The sequence below is a fragment of the Tachypleus tridentatus genome, chromosome 8 (assembly GCF_004210375.1).
Source record: "Tachypleus tridentatus isolate NWPU-2018 chromosome 8, ASM421037v1, whole genome shotgun sequence".
In the NCBI taxonomy this organism is placed as follows: Eukaryota; Metazoa; Arthropoda; class Merostomata; order Xiphosura; family Limulidae; genus Tachypleus; species Tachypleus tridentatus.
In genome coordinates this window covers 142,394,368-142,411,206 of record NC_134832.1, presented here as the reverse complement: position 1 = coordinate 142,411,206, position 16,839 = coordinate 142,394,368, and the positions used below count along the sequence as shown (strand labels likewise).

The following is a 16,839-nucleotide window of genomic DNA, read 5'->3' as shown; positions in this document are numbered from 1 at the left end:
TCCCTACTCTGTTGGTCCAGGTTGAACTTCCCTGTGTTGTGGGTCACAATGAAGGCACTTAGTCATTATTCTGCTTCCTTGTTTTACACCCTTCTCAGTGTCTTTATGCTGGAGGTGATACTGACTTTGGGGTGTTTCTGGTATGCTTGATTTGAGAGGGATTTATCTGTATTTCATTATGATCATATATGCCTTATTCACCAATTGGTAGTGATAATTCTAACTCTGGTTTACTGAACTTGAGGGAAAGATGGCTTGGTCTTGTTTACTAACATTGCTTGGATACCAGGCCCCAGCAGTTGAGTTTTGGGTTGAAGTCGACTTATTGATCTTTCCTTATTCACTCTACATTTTGGGACACAATCCTTCTTTTACTCACGATAAGATGTGCTCCTCCTTTTCTCCACATCACTCAGTCTCACCTTATCTATGTCTTGGCAAAGAGTATATCTGATACAGAAGTGGTATTGTCTTTCACATATCATCATCTTCCTTGAGCAGTGAACAAGAATACTTATGCATGAAAGGGTCAGAAATATATTTTTGGCATAGAAAATTATAGCTTTTGTTCCTTTTATTTTGCATTTTTTTTACCCCATTATATATTGGTTGTAAAGAACACTTGTATTCAAAATGTTATAATACAAGGAAGCGTACATCATCAGTATTGACATTACATACAAAAAATTTATTTTCTAGTAATCCATTAATATCTAATAAATATATAAAATATGTTTTTATGCTTTAATAACACTGTGTTACATCTGTTCATTTCACTTCTGATTGATATAAGTTGTCTGAAATAGGTTATCATTGTGGGAGTACAGATGGTTGGAGTGCCGTCTACTGGTTTACAACAATGAAGAAAGGTACTGACTGGAGTCCTCGTTTTGCTATATTTGGCGACCTTGGGAATGTCAATGCCCAGTCACTCCCACGACTTCAGAAGGAGGTTCAGCAAGGAATGTATGATGTGGTGCTTCATGTTGGTCAGTTGCAATTTATTAGAAACATCTACATGCACAACAAATCTAGGAAAAAGCATCTAATTATGGTGATCTTTCTTTTTTTATCAAATGTGTTTAATTCCAATGAAAATTAAATTTTCGAGATCTGGAAGCTAAAGAAATGAATTTGTTTTAAGAAAGTTTAGTGTGGGAAGGAGATATGTTTGTTTGAAGGTTTTTTATTTTTAGATTAAATTTTTTATGTTCTGCTAATGATAGGAATGTTTGATAGTCTTATAATACTATATGATTTTTATAATACTAATTTCCAAACTGTTTTTTAGCAAAAAAACAAAAACAAAATTCAGAGCAGTTCATGGTCATTTTCCAATAAAGGTAGAATTATTGTGGAAGTTGATTGATTAAATGGCCAGTGTTATATTCTCCACATAATTGTAGAAACTATTTATTGGCATTTTTAAAATAGGCTAATGATATGGTATTTCAGGTAGCTATTTCAGTCTTTTAAATACAGAGGTATAGTTATATCATGGTTAGTTTGCAAGACATTGGATAGCATTTTATTGACACGTACAAAATGCAGTTTGGATATGCTATATTAAATGTCCAAAGTTCACCAGTCTTACCTCCAGGCCTTCCATTATCCATATGATATATGTGAACAAAGGTTTTTATAGCATGATTTTATGTGCTTTTTGACTGTCACATGACTTGCTAACTTACTTATTCAAAATCATTTTGAAATTATGTATCAGTCATATGCTTTTTCATGTGACTGCTTCTCCCTCTAAATGCAGAGATGTAGTCATACCATGGTTAGTCTGAATGATAAGTGATAAGATCACTGATCTCTCTATTTTTAAAGGAGTAGAATATTGGGTGATTGTTTAACAAGGGGTTGTTTTTTTTCTTTTGATTGGGTACTGAAAGAAACCTGTTATCGGAAGATAATGAAAAGTTAATGTCTGTAACTTGGAAAAAGTTTGGCCATTGACTGCTGGGTGAATTACCCAAGAAAACTATGATTGCACAGGACAGAGTCTTAAAATACAATAAATGTCGGAATGTGTCTTAACTGACCTATCCCTTCAGTATTGGCAAAAGTTTAACTATCTCCATTAGTAACATATTGCAACTAACCTGAAAACTATATATGTATGTGTAAATTGTGAATAGTGCATGACTGGAAATGTATTATCTGATGACTTACATTTCACCATTTTCTGTACTCAGTATAAATAAGGGACCTTCCTTGGGGTGATAACGAACAATTCAAAATGTGGAGGTTATGTAATGGGAAGAGAACAGTCTCTAATAACAGTGTTTGTTTTTTGATTTCTATGAAAGGACTAAGAATATTAAGAGTGTACCTAAATATCATTGTCAATTATGTCCATCCCGTAACACAACACTTTCACTTTGAAGTACAATGGATTTCAAGATGATATTGTAAATAAATATATCAAATTTGTATTATTTTGAATTGGTTCATAGTACATGTGACCTTCTCGACAGTTCAACTGAGAACTTTTGTAATAATTCTAACTAATCATTTGTCCAACACCTCTGAACTTGATTACAAAATACTCTGTTCTTGATTGAGCTCCGGTTAAACAAAACACTTTCTGACATCTTGTGGAGTGTATTTCACAGTTAGGTGATGTCTTTTGTGTACCATAAATGTTAGCTTTAAAAACCTTTTAAAGATAATAGCAAAAATCTTTTTTCTCCAAGAGAGAAAGAGAGAGATTAGCCTGCTAACCAAACTTTAGCACATTAATTTGTCACTCATGATCTTTGTAAATGATACATTTACAGTGATACTGGAGTAATAGATGAAAAGTAACAAATAAAGTAGCTTATCCCATAATAATGTGAAATAAAGCAGTCTTGTATTTGTTGTTGTTTATTTACAGGTGATTTTGCTTACGACATGGATAGTGTAAGTTTTACTGTTTGTTTCTTATAGAATTAAAATCATTATATGTACTTTTATTTTGTAGTCTTATATATGCTGTCTTTCACTTGTATTTGCACTTTACCAGGTATTTAACAGGTACAAAATCACTTATAAGATTTAAGATTTTTATATGTGTAGCAATTAGATGTATACAGGGGTTGGATAAAAAAAAATTAATTAGCTACTGTAATATGAAGTATTTAATAACATTGCACAATGTAAAGCCATTAGGATACTTAGTATCAGTTTCTATTCCTTGGCATTCTAAAATTGTTCTTTTAGATCAAGTTTTTTTATTATTATTTTACGTGGACATTAGTGTCTAAATATGTTCTATGTGTTAGAAAACATGAAAATTAGTACACAATCAAAAACAAAAAACATTTTGTTTGTACTGTTAATAAAACAAGTACACGTATTTGGCAGTGTCGTTATAAAATAATATATTACGAGTCAGTTAATTATGTTGTCAAAATTGTTCAAGCTTTATAAATACACAGATACCAGATACTGTAGTTTTATAATGTATGCTTGGCTTGAGTTTCCATTTTATAGAGTGAGAATTCATTTTTACTGTAAGTATAGGCAAACATGGTCAGATTATGAATTGGAGGCCTATGGTTCAATCCAGTAGATGAAGAAATGCACTGTGGTCTTGAGTGTGTTAGCTTATGAGAGTGAGAACCAAGTTCCACTAATTACTAGGGCTAGAATGATCTCAGAATTGGTTAAAGAGGTGCTGTAAAACATCTGTTTGTGTGCTCAAAAGTATGGATAGATACATACAGATATCTCTTTGTGCAAAAATAATAAATGAAAACATTAACTACGATTTACAAGTTTACAGACTAGGAATGGATGGGTGTGTTGCTCATTCTACTGTAGGTGGCACACTTTACCATTATATACAAGTTATGGGAGCTTCAGCCACAAAAATTCCAGTGGGAGTAAGCCCCATTCTTATTTCCCTAGAGGGGTTCAAGCCTCAGATTCACCAAATAATGAGCGCTATTTGGTAAAGACATGAGTTCACCATATAGTTAATTTGAGTATTTGCAGCTAAAACAAAATGGAAAAAATAAAAATAAAAAATGAACTGTAGAATTGAATCTCATGCCACTTGGATATCAGTGAAGTGTAGAAAGTTTAGCAGTGTTAAAAAAAAAACAATGCTGTTTATATTGGAAAATACAATTTACAGGATGATGCTCAAGTTGGAGATCAGTTCATGAGACAAGTTGAACCAGTTGCAGCATATGTTCCTTACATGACTTGTGTGGGAAACCACGAACAAGCTTAGTAAGTAGAAGGATAGTTAACTAGCTAGATTAAAGCTGTATTGATGTGTATCTGAGTTTTTATTTATTTTGTATTTGATTATTCTGATGTTTAACAGAATGGACTAACTCTTGTTTACTTTTCATAAAATGATGCAATACATCTTTATTGGCAGAAAACCTCAGTTGATATAACTTTGTTATGAAGCCTGAACATCAAAAGGATCTTTGTAAATAATGGTTATTTAAACTGTTTTATAGTATTTGGAAATTATCCTCAAAATTATATTCTATATTATGAATAAATGCTAGTGTTTTTAAGTTGAATAATTTGTTACATATAAATTTTTTGTATGTAGTTATGGAAATATGTAAGTGATGCAAACAATGCGAAATGTAACTAAATGACCAAATTATCATCAGTACAAAATATTGTTGTAGAAAATAAAAAAGAAATTCACTAATTGTACAATGCACAGTTTAACTATGGAAGTAAACTTGGTCAGTTTGACCAACCTTTGATGATATTCTTACAGAGTTGACTTGAAAATTCAGTTAAACTACTTTATCATCAGTATATATCAATAAATTTGACATTGAAACATACATCCTTGTAGTATAGACATTACTAAGACATAATCTAAGTTTACAGTCTGCAGTTTTCTTGCTTTACTAATACATAAATCAGAAAGCCATACCCACCTTTTTGTCTTTCCAGATATGTTAATAATTCTGACATTTCCTATTGGATTATACATGACCAATAGAAAGAGAAGGTTTAAATTTACTGAAGTACTTACAAGGGTGACTTAGTCATGTGACAGGTTTTGAAATATTATATCCGTAATTTCATTCTTTGCTGTCACTAAGTTGCCTCACTCATCAAAGGAATTATTCTAAAACATATATTAATTAGAAAGCCAGTTAAATGTTAGTAGTTAAAGGACATGTTATTCTTTTTTTGTTCTAAATTGCATATTTGAAAAAAATGGATAATTTTAATAATGTGCTAACATTAGCCATGCCAAAAAATTAGGGTTAACGTTTATCAAGACTTTGACTATGAAAGAAATAGAAGACCTGTGTATCAGTTCTGAATTCCTTGTTTTTTATTTATATTTTTTATCTGTTCTTATAAAGGTAAGTAAAATGTAGAAATTAAAAATTTATTAGGTTGGGTGAGCAAACTTTTAAAAAACAATCCACAAAGAATTATGCTGTACTAATTTTTCAATGTGCAAGTGTGAAATATTTTTTAAATGCCCTGTTTCATTCTCAACATTTCATCCAAGTTTTGGTTACAATTTAACTTTATTGGTTTTAATAGAATATTATAATATTCATAATGGGACTATACAAAGGTCATGTTTGTACATACAAGTGTTCTATTGGGCTCTTTCATTCCCAGTATAATTTTATCACTGGATCACCAGCTTGCTAGAAATAGTAATCTCTGTCTAACTAATCTTGTACTTGAAAGAATAACAAACATATCTTACATGAACCTTTCAGTAGTCAGGATGCCATCAATTTTGTGTCGATCACCAATACCATTGGTTATACAGCACATGTATGTATTATTCCTTCCTTCCCTAAGCATGCTTCAACCATGATACTATTATTGTTACTATAGATTATTCAAATGTGATTGGATTCATCTCTAAGGCATGTCCTTTGCCACCTTTGCCCATTCTGTTGTTTGAAGTTAACCTTTAGTAAACAGTGTTTTTTTTAAGCAACTACACATAACATTACTCTTACTTCATGCTGATATGTATCTTTTTACTGTGGAGGTAACAATTTCATTTTTACTTAGGACTGTAGGCTATTGGAAATTTCTCTGTTGAATTGTTGTGAATTAAGAAATGTCACCTTGATCTGTTTAATGGATTTGTTTTCACCAATTGAAGATTTGATTAAAATTTGTTTGTTGTGTGGCATTTCTGTTCTAGGATCATTGTGTACATTCACCATCCTAATGCTGGAAATAATACAATATCCTGTACATTTTTTTTTAAGCTTTATGCTGATGTGTCACTGTCTGATTGGATGACACCTCATCACTGTGTAAGCTGTCAATATGTAACTGTACATTGATGTAGCTCAGTTTCATGCAATAGAAGGAATACAGTTGTATGATGCTTCCATTTTATTCACTGTGTCCATAGTTATTATTGGTTTTGTGTTATGGTTGGAACTAATTTTATTAAACTTCTTTTACTTTGCCATTATTTGGTTATCTTAGCTCACCATGTAAATTTTGTATGTATAACATAATGTTTTAATTTACCATGTAATATTTTAAATATTTAAATATACCACTAGCTAATTTCTTGAAACTGTAATTATTGTCTTTTTTTTTTTATAGTAACTTTTCTAATTATGTAAACCGGTTTTCCATGGTGGAGGAAACTGGAAAGCTGAATAACCACTTTTACAGGTAGGTGTAGTTCTTTTTGTGTAATTGAAAGTTGAATATATTTTTGAGAATAATTAAGCAACAAGATGTGTTGGAATAATAACCACCTGTTTCTCACATGTGTTCAGTAAATAGTTTAGCAGTTAAAGACCAAGTCTCAGTATTAATCTTCTCTGTTGATGAAAATTTAACAACCTCTGTTTTTATGGAGAATTTGTGCTACAGAAGACGTTGTAAGTAAAAGCAGCATGTGTGATAGTTAATTCTATATTTTTTAGAAATTAGCAACATTATGAATTACAAATTAACAACCCTATTTTAACACATGCTTCTCCAGATAACCAAGAAAAGCTCCATTCATTGTTCTCAATGTTACACTGGTATATTAATAAGTATCATGGTGATAAGCTTTTTAAGACTGTTTTTTTCACTTACAAGTATGAAGTGATGGAAGTATTAAAGTGCTATTAACTTAAGCAAAGTGATAATGTAATTAAATTTTAAATAAACAAGATGAGGTCGTTTTACGGTAGATATGCAAAATAATAGAAAGGATGGTGCTCATCAGAAGGTGAACTTTTCCACTGAAGAAGTTAATTCAATAAATGTTAATATTTATGGTTTAAACAACCTTTATTAACTAGTTACTTATGACTTTATAAATCATGCTGTGAGTATTGGCTCTAGGAGTTTTATGGTTAAACAGTTTGTTTGTCTTTAACTGTTTTCTTCAGTGGAATTTACGCCTGCTTATTGATTATGTTATCATGCTAAGTTTTAAGTGTATTTGTTGTTTTGGAATACAAGGATCACTGTAGTGAAATCCTTTTGTATTTTTAACTTTGGAAAGATTGTAAAAGGAGTCTGCTAAAAACAACACTTATGCATTGTCTTGTTGCAGTCTTAGTTTCAGTTTTCCTTACTTGGGGTGGGGGTGGCAGTGAGACATAATGATACCAAATATAAAATTAGATTAGTGGATGACAATTAAGCCAAAAATAAAAAAAATAGGTGAATAATTAACAAGGCAGGCTTTATCATCTAACCAAGTATTCAAACTTGTCCACACTTTAATAAGTTCTGATTTTCTCATGTTGTGTCTGCATTTTTTCGTCAACTGGAATGTTTAATATTTGTGTATAGGTAAATAAGAGTTTCTTTCGGTTGCTAAGCCTAGTTTTTAACAGTAAGTGTTCAGAATTACTAAAAATATTTATGTATTTGTTAATACACACTAATTTTTAGTTTTCCTTCCATCAGAAATATATTATATTTTGTGATTAAAATTGGTTAAATAAAGCCTTGAAATCACTGTGTGTGTGTGTGTGTATTTTTACATACATACAATCAAACAAGTTTGCATTTTGTTGTTTACGGAATTTTCTGATAATAGCTGTTATAATTTGTTACATTAAACCCAAAATACTCAAGTTTTTAAGATAAGTGTTAATAAGTGAAGTTCTTGGATTTATTAATTGATCTGTTGTTCAGTGGCTCATTAAGTGTAATCAAAAATTAATTAGTGAAATTCAGGAAGTGTTTGTTGTGGGAACCGTTCCACATACAGAATTAGAAATAGCATATGTTAGTTTTTTTTCTCGTTGTATTTTAATGTTGCTTCATTAGACTAGTCGATAATGTTGATATTGTCACTAAAACAGATTCTTGTTTATTATTATTTTGTTGATAATTATATGTAACATGTTTTTAATATAGTTTTGACATTGGACCAGCACACATCATTGCATTCTCAACTGAATTTTACTATTATGTTCAATATGGCTGGAAGCAGATTGTGGAACAGTACAAATGGTTAGAGAAAGAATTGAAGGTGAAAGCAAGCTAACTTGTTGAGTTATTAAACAGTAGTTTATATTTCTGAATAAAAGTTTTACTTTTAGAAGGAAATACAAATCAGATCTTCTTTGTAGAGGGCAGTAACTAGAGAAATAAGAGTTAATCTGAGATTATTGGATAAAGTAAAATAATAATATTTCTTATGTTTATACGTGGATGTTAGATAATCTGTAATTTGTGAAAGTATGTCATTGGAAACATTATAAAAAGAATTCAGTAATAATTTGTATTAGATGTGACATTGCTACTATCCTATGTAGTTATAGTAATGGTAGAATTATAAATCATTTGCATTATTGGCTAAAGGATGGACGTTAAGCATCGAAAAGATGAAGTATAAGAGAAGTTTTGTAAAGAGTTTGTCCTTGATGTCATTGTAACAATAGAGTTTGTCCTTGATGTCATTGTAACAATAGAGTTTGTCCTTGATGTCATTGTAACAGATAGCTCTTAGAATTTGAAAATACACTGTATAAATGTTTGATTTTATAAAGATAAGATTTATATTTTGTAACTTGAAAAAATAGTGTAGTTAATTTATTTCCTTGTCACAGTTTTTCTAAACACTAATACAGCACAATTTTGCACACAAGCAAAATTCAAAAGTATTGTTTTCAAAATAAATATTTACTACACTTTCAAAAGTGTGTTACTGGTTGGTTTTGGAAGTGAAATCAAAAGAGGAATTGGAACATTAGTGTGATTTATTTGTCAGTTTCAAGCTTTTAGCAGTGAATTAATTCGTAATACTTCTTAAAAATTCATGTATTAGGAAGCCAATAAGCCATTGAACAGAGCAGCTAGACCTTGGATCATCACCATGGGGCACAGACCAATGTATTGTAGTACAGATGATGGAGATGACTGCACCCATAAAGAGAGCATTGTACGTTGTCAGCTATGAGTATCTAGATTTAACTTAGTAGTGTATAAAAAGATAAAACTACTAAAGTCCTCTTATTATGTTGCTCAGTTCACAAGTTCATTATTTGTAGGCAAAGGTTTTGGATCCAAACATAGTGATGAAAAATAACAATAGAAAATAAGCCAATGTTTACTAAGTTTATTTTGTTGGTATTTTATCCTCTGTGTGTGTGTGTTTGCTTTTTGTAAATAATTGTTGTAAAGGCAGGTAGCAACTTTTGAACCTCTACTAATGACACTGTTCCTCTGTGCAATTAACAAATTGGAGATTCTAAAAATTATTTGATTTGCATGCCATAACACCATCAGTTTCAGAAAAATAACCTTATTACATAGTTACACTCTAAAGACTAAACATTAATAATTTTTGTTTACCACAAAAACTTATCTGACAAAACAAGTGATTTTATACAGACAGTAGGTGGAAAACAACTCTAGTTATGATGTACATGTACAAGAAAACAACTGTAGTTAGAATGTACATATACAGGAAAATAACTGTAGTTAAAATACACACATAAGAAATCAACTGTAGTTAAGATATACATGTACAAGAAATTAACTTTAGTTATGGTATACATGTACAAGAAATCAACTCTAGTTATGGTATACGTGTACAAGAAATCAACTCTAGTTATGGTATACATGTACAAGAAATCAACTCTAGTTATGGTATACGTGTACAAGAAATCAACTCTAGTTATGGTATACGTGTACAAGAAATCAACTCTAGTTATGGTATACGTGCACAAGAAATCAACTCTAGTTATGGTATACGTGCACAAGAAATCAACTCTAGTTGTGGTATACGTGCACAAGAAATCAACTCTAGTTGTGGTATACGTGCACAAGAAATCAACTCTAGTTGTGGTATACGTGCACAAGAAATCAACTCTAGTTGTGGCATACGTGCACAAGAAATCAACTCTAGTTGTGGTATACGTGCACAAGAAATCAACTCTAGTTGTGGTATACGTGCACAAGAAATCGGCTCTAGTTGTGGTATACATGTAGAAGAAATCGGCTCTAGTTGTGTTATACGTGCACAAGAAATCGGCTCTAGTTGTGGTATACGTGTAGAAGAAATCGGCTCTAGTTGTGGTATACGTGCACAAGAAATCGGCTCTAGTTGTGGTATACGTGCACAAGAAATCGGCTCTAGTTGTGGTATACGTGCACAAGAAATCAACTCTAGTTGTGGTATACGTGCACAAGAAATCAACTCTAGTTGTGGTATACGTGTAGAAGAAATCAACTCTAGTTATGGTATACGTGTACAAAAACATTTCTAGTTATAGTACGCAGTGACAAGAAAACAATTCTTATGGTACGAAATGTATTGTGCCTTTATAATTTCATTATATGAAATAATATTTAAACTTTGATCTCATTTTCTCAGATTCGCAAAGGGATTCCAGTAATTCGTGCTTTTGGACTGGAGGATTTGTTCTACAAATATGGAGTTGACTTGGAATTGTGGGCTCATGAACATGTTTATGAACGGTTGTGGCCTGTCTATGACAGAAAGGTAAAGTGTTTGTTTATTAAGGATCAACTTAGATTTGTGTACAAAGGTGAGTTTAACTTATTAAAGTTCAAATCATCAATAAATGTTTTCTAGTAAAAAGTTATTGACCAGTACTTTGCATTTAAGGTACATAATCACATGGACTCACCTGCATGCTTTATTTTATTACAAGAAACATAGAATGGTGTGCACCTCACTATTATTATCTTATAAGCATGGTATTAAAATGCTTTGTAGGAAAATGTTCATATTATATTAATTGAAGCAAAGTCTTTGAATATAGTTGGTTGAGAAAGATCAGATATATTTGCTTTTCCAGTTAATTGTAAGTAATGTTTTTATAATAGTAATCTAACTTGAATAAAAATTATTTTCTTTTTTTTGCTGAGGTTATGGTTCTTCTACCATCTAGATTCATCTGCTATTCATAGCATCAGATCAGTTAAATGAGGAATTTTAGTTCCAAAACATACTTACCTCTGCTGCCATTTATAGCTATTACTTAACTACCAGAGATTTTTCTTTGCGTATCTAAGCATTAACTGGATTTTTGTCTTTCTTGCTTCAGTCTTTTATACTCCACTCAATTGCTCTTGGCAATAATTGTCATGGAATACTCTTCACCTTTTGGATATAATTTGAACACTATTGTTGTCTAGTTCATTTCATAATAATAATATCAAAAAGTTTTTCTTAATTTTCCATTTGGCAAGCCAATTATGGTGTCAATTCTTGGGGTGCTATTTCTTGCAGGGAGGCAAACTGGATCTCTCCTCTTCCACCTCTGTTACCTAGCATTGCACAACAATTGGTGGGGGTGGGAGTTCACTCTCAGTTGAGACTGTCAGTGATTTTGTGTTTGTAGTAAGATGTAAACATGTATTTAGATCTGTGATGATCCTCCAGAGGATTCTGAAGTTGCAATTGAGAGCAATCCATGGCATTTTGGACAGACTTTGGATTCACTTTTTCCTGTGCCTTCTTTTAGTTTGTTGGATTTTCAGTTTCCCGTTGGGTCAGTCGTAAGTTTACAAACTCGCAGATCTAGGGTCAAGAGTTTGATTTCCTAGAGTGGATGCAGCAGATGGCTTAAGGCTGCTTTGCTGTAACAAAAAACTTACTTTACCTCACAAAATGCTGTTCTCATCAATGATAATTAACAATCTCTACATGACCTATGAAAAATGAAAAGGAGGCCATTTTGGGGTAAGGTGCCTTTGAGTTTGCAATCATCTTGAGGGCTGAAGTGTCTGGGACCATATTTTGTTGTATTTTTCTCCATACATGGAGATTGTGGTTCACACTGGAAGATTCACTTCTTAGTTACAAGAATGGACAAGTAGGCCTCATTTGACTCTTAGCAGAACTTCATGATTTCACCTACCACCATCAGGTGAAGACATCTTTTTCAAACTCTCAAATACTACATCTGCTCCTAAAATTTCAGTGTTTTAAGGTGGAATTTGGAGTTATAAGTCTCAGTTCCCTAATAGAAACCTACAGACTTTCAACTGAATTTCAACAGTTTGTTTCCTTTCACTTCATTATGTTAGCTTCATTGAGTATGAGCTGGATCCATTATTAGCATGCACTTGGGTTTCAATTTTGGCTTTTCCATTTCTCCCAATTGTTGTTGGAGTCTATAATTTTTTCAGCTCCGACAGGAGGGGTCATAGTCCACCCATATTCATGACTACTGGCCACTGATATCAGATCCTCAGTATATTGGTACCCAGAATTGATTCAACCTATATTTAGGGTTTCCACTGCTTACCCAGATTTCCAGCATCATTGGTGATTATTTTAAACCTTCAGGAGTTGTGGAGGCTTGGTTCCAAGAATTTCTAGAGGTGTGGTTATCTTAATAATAGGTTCAGACATTCTGCTGGTTCTTGGATCAGAATTGGTCATACAGTTTACATCTTCTTCACTATTATCAATACATCCTGTATGGTTTTCATTTCTTGCAATTTATCAAGATTTGGAACTTAGTTTTAGGGTTATTTGAGTCTCATTGGTCTAGGGGTGATGAGAGATTTGGGTTATTTCTTCAGAGGTTTTAGTTGTTGGGCCTGTGAAGACAAGAGATTGGTGGCAAGTCATTTATCTTCACAAGTTATTCATTCCTTAATTTGTGTTGATTTTGTTGTCGATGTGCAACTTGGTTATAGTCAACTCCTATCTGCACCTTACCTTAACAGTGGAGTCCCACCGCTGTTGGTATTTGTGGTGCACATGGTCAAGTACTGCAATTCTGAGTTTTTCCTTCAGACTCTTGTAGGCTTAAAATGGGTTCTGCCACATCATATGAGTTTTCTTGTCCCCTTCATTTCATTCTACTTTGCACACAGATGTATGGTTACTGCTGGCAACATTTTATTTATTGTTGGACTATCACTTCCTTAATCTATTTTCAGATACAACCCAGGCAGGTTTCCCTTTTGGGACTGTGACATCTATTCTTGCACGGATTCAATATGCCAGAAGTCTGGGTATTATTTATTTTTTTATTTCATCTCCTAGTAGGGATCAGTTGTCTCATATCATGCTCAATGCTATAGAATAAAATGTCACATTCTTACTCATATCTCACTCCCTCACTTCACGGATGGTTCTTTTTCTTGTGAGAATGTGGGCATTATATGATTCCTTCATGCCTTTGCGATGAGAACAAAAGTAATACTTTTATTGGTCTGTAAGAGGTGGTAAACAGAGACTTTTCTTCTAGAGTGTTTGGGTGAATATTTCCACTCTTGGATGAGAAGGTGATGTTGAGGGTTGTTCTAGCTGCATTCCTGGATGTTTTTCCCAGATGTTGGTAAGAGCGAAACTAGTATACATAAGAGCCTGCTTGTAATACTGGTTCAGGTTTGATGCTTGACTATCTGGTTGAGGTGTGCATTTCCCTTCTTTTTGATTAATATTTCTGTGGTATATTGTTCATGGAAGGAGGCCCACTACTGTCTTCTTGTAATTCTGGATGCAGAGTATTCCCATCCTGGGTCCCTGATTGAGCACAGTTGTTCTATGTCCTCCCCGTAATTCCAGGAGCAAGTGGAAGACGTCTTGCTCACTCATTTGTGGTAAATGGGAGTGAATGTTCATAATTTAGATGAGTTTTGATCCTTTGGTTGAATAAGGCATACACGATCCTATCATTCCAAGCCTAAGATGTTGCTTTTTGGGGTTATTCAGGTGGATGAGAAGGTTTGTCCACTTTGGTGTTGCTTACTTTCCCTTTGTGATTCTGGTGCATTGCAATACATCACTTTATGGTTACAGGTTGGGATCCAATGTTGCTCTCTTTACCAACATGGGATATAGGAAGCAAGACCTTTAATTCCAACTTGTGTAGTACTGATCACTCATGTACAGTTCTGTCCACAATACAAGAACTAAGTACAGGATGAAGAGCATACCCTTTCTGGACATAGCATGGTTCCCCCATCTTTGCATGTGCTTTCTGTATGGTTAATGCCCTCACCAGCTCCACTACTTTCTTAATGTGAGATTCTAGCTATAAGCAACATTCTCTTACCATTTCTCCCAACTAAGAACCAGTGTTAGAACTAGAATGACATCAGTCTTGAAGAAAAGTAATAACATTATCAGAATGAAGTGCTGAAGTAGAGTACTAGGATAAAAGAATGCATTGAAGTAGGTGGAGAGCACCACAAGACAGTTATTGAGTGCGGACATAAAAGACTTGAGCAAACAAGACTAAATCAAGACTAATGCTCAGATGGGCAAAGAAGAATCCCCTGTGGTTAAGTAATAACAATCAGTGTCAGGAGGAATATCCATTATTGGAAATACATTTGTAATTTAGGAAAATGTTAACTTGCATCAATATAAGGTATCAAATCAACATAAGAATGACCAAAAAATAAATATTAGTGGTTTTGGGGAATTCTGCTTTTCATCATTAACCTGATCAAGGGTAAATCAAAAATAATAAAAACTTATGTCTGTGTAATCATCATCCTACTGTTCCCCTTTGATACCCATTGTACATTCTATCTTTTATCTGTTTTTATAACCTTACCCGTTTTGTTTGCAAGTTGGGAGGTTTTAGTGAGTTACATTCAAAATATAATTAAACTACTTTTTTCATGAAATACAAATAAACTTTGTTTAGAACCATAACTAACAATAAAAATTAACATTATATAAGCTTTAAATTCTTAATTTCATGAGGCAATAGTTTAAAAAAAATCCTCAATTTGCTCCAGTATGAGAATTGTGACATTTGCTCTTAAATTACCCCCTCTTCTCTGATTTATTTACTACCCTCCAAGAACTATTAAATCTAAATTACACAGTAGATTGATTTCATTGCCCATGATGTCATTGCCCAGACGAAATATGAATTTTATAGATTTCAATTGTAGTTGATTGCAGAACCATTTGATAGAAAATCAGTCCTCACTTTCCAAGCCCACCTCAGATCCTTTCTGTCAGAAATTGCCAATAGTTCTTCCAGATATTTAATAATATATCATTTATAACCAATAAAAAGCCAAGGTTTTAGTCTGTCAGTGGAGGTATTCCATTTCCTTGTTGTCTTTACAGAGAAGTTTCTATTTCACTTCCAGTTTAAAATGTTCCCAGAGGAAACAAATCAATGAGCTTAAGTGAATTTTTAATGGCTCATGTCAAATGTTAGAAAGCCAGAAAGACTGTGGTACCTTTAGGACATTGGCTGCCTTTTGCATGCTGTTGTTCTGTGTTATTTAGTGCATTATTCAATTAAATAAAAATTTAGTGCAGTAGTACCATTAGTGTAAAAAAAGTAGGGTTAAGTGTCCTTAACAGTTTGCAACAAAATAGAGAAAAAGACCTAGGTAAGTACTTTATTTCATGTTTTTCATGTGTATTCTACAAATACATTCACAGCAAATGCTGAATGCTATAATAGCCAATTTCTTCTCTGGGGGCTTTTTTTCATTTGGCTAGCACACCACATATCTGAAATTTAGAGCTTATTAGATTAGTCTACGTGTAGATAGATCTAGATTTGGATCTATGTTGTTGTGTGAGTAAGTATGAAATTGAGATTGCATGTGGACATGTTATGATTTATTTTCAACATATGGATAAATCAAATGCTTGAATTACATAACTTCATTGTAACTGTACACTAATAGAGAACAGACCTGCCACTGTAACAATCATCATACATAAAGCATTGTATAGCTTAGATCTCCAACATTCAAGTCTCAATTAGTATTATTAATACTAATAGGTCATGGGTCAAAGGCCACATTTGTTGATTTGTATTCAGAATTTTAATGAAGTACTATTAATGAATTTATATGAATGTGTTTGGTATCAAATTGTAGATTAGAATTCAAGTTTTAGTATTATTTATTAGTTAATTTCTTAACTTAGAAATAAATACTTAGAGAACGAACCTAAAAATTGATGTTCGTGTTTCATGTGGTATGTTGAATGTAGCATTGATTCAAATGATATGTTTATGATGTCTAAATACAAAGTCTGTAGTTTCGTGCAAATTAGGAACTCAAATTATCAATATTGACAAGCTAGAATATAAACTAAGAACCTCATTTCTTTTCAATTTATTGAGATATAACTTATGCACTGAATCAAACACAGTGGCCTGCTTACTTATTTCCATTTTTGGAAACAGTCCCTTGTATACACTTACTTCAATATACGACTTGGGAATAAGCAATCAAAAGTTCAAAATATTCCCCTAATGGGTTTCTCAGTCATTTCAAAGTGCTGAGAAGCCAACTTGTACTTTTCAACCAAGATTTCAATCAGGTAAGTTGAATCTTTAATCTGCTTGATAAATTATACCAGAATTTTATGGTATTTGTGTAATTATTTGTGATTTTTGGTTATTTCAAATGCATATACAAAATCTTAACAAATATTTT

The 16,839-nt window shown here is 32.5% G+C and overlaps 1 protein-coding gene across 3 annotated transcripts in view; it reads left to right on the top strand.

Moving 5' to 3' along the window:
* LOC143223636 (acid phosphatase type 7-like) overlaps positions 1 to 16,839 on the top strand; it is a 50,192-nt gene that overhangs the window by 16,102 nt on the left and 17,251 nt on the right. For all 3 annotated transcript variants that reach the window (XR_013012987.1, XM_076451838.1, XM_076451839.1), the window contains 7 exons: positions 807 to 989; positions 2,885 to 2,910; positions 4,130 to 4,227; positions 6,574 to 6,645; positions 8,341 to 8,455; positions 9,254 to 9,367; positions 10,805 to 10,933. Coding sequence is in view for 2 of the 3 variants with exons in the window: in XM_076451838.1 (XP_076307953.1) it covers positions 807 to 989; positions 2,885 to 2,910; positions 4,130 to 4,227; positions 6,574 to 6,645; positions 8,341 to 8,455; positions 9,254 to 9,367; positions 10,805 to 10,933 (737 nt within the window). In the remaining variant the exon portion in view is untranslated. The remainder of the gene's footprint in view (positions 1 to 806; positions 990 to 2,884; positions 2,911 to 4,129; positions 4,228 to 6,573; positions 6,646 to 8,340; positions 8,456 to 9,253; positions 9,368 to 10,804; positions 10,934 to 16,839) is intronic.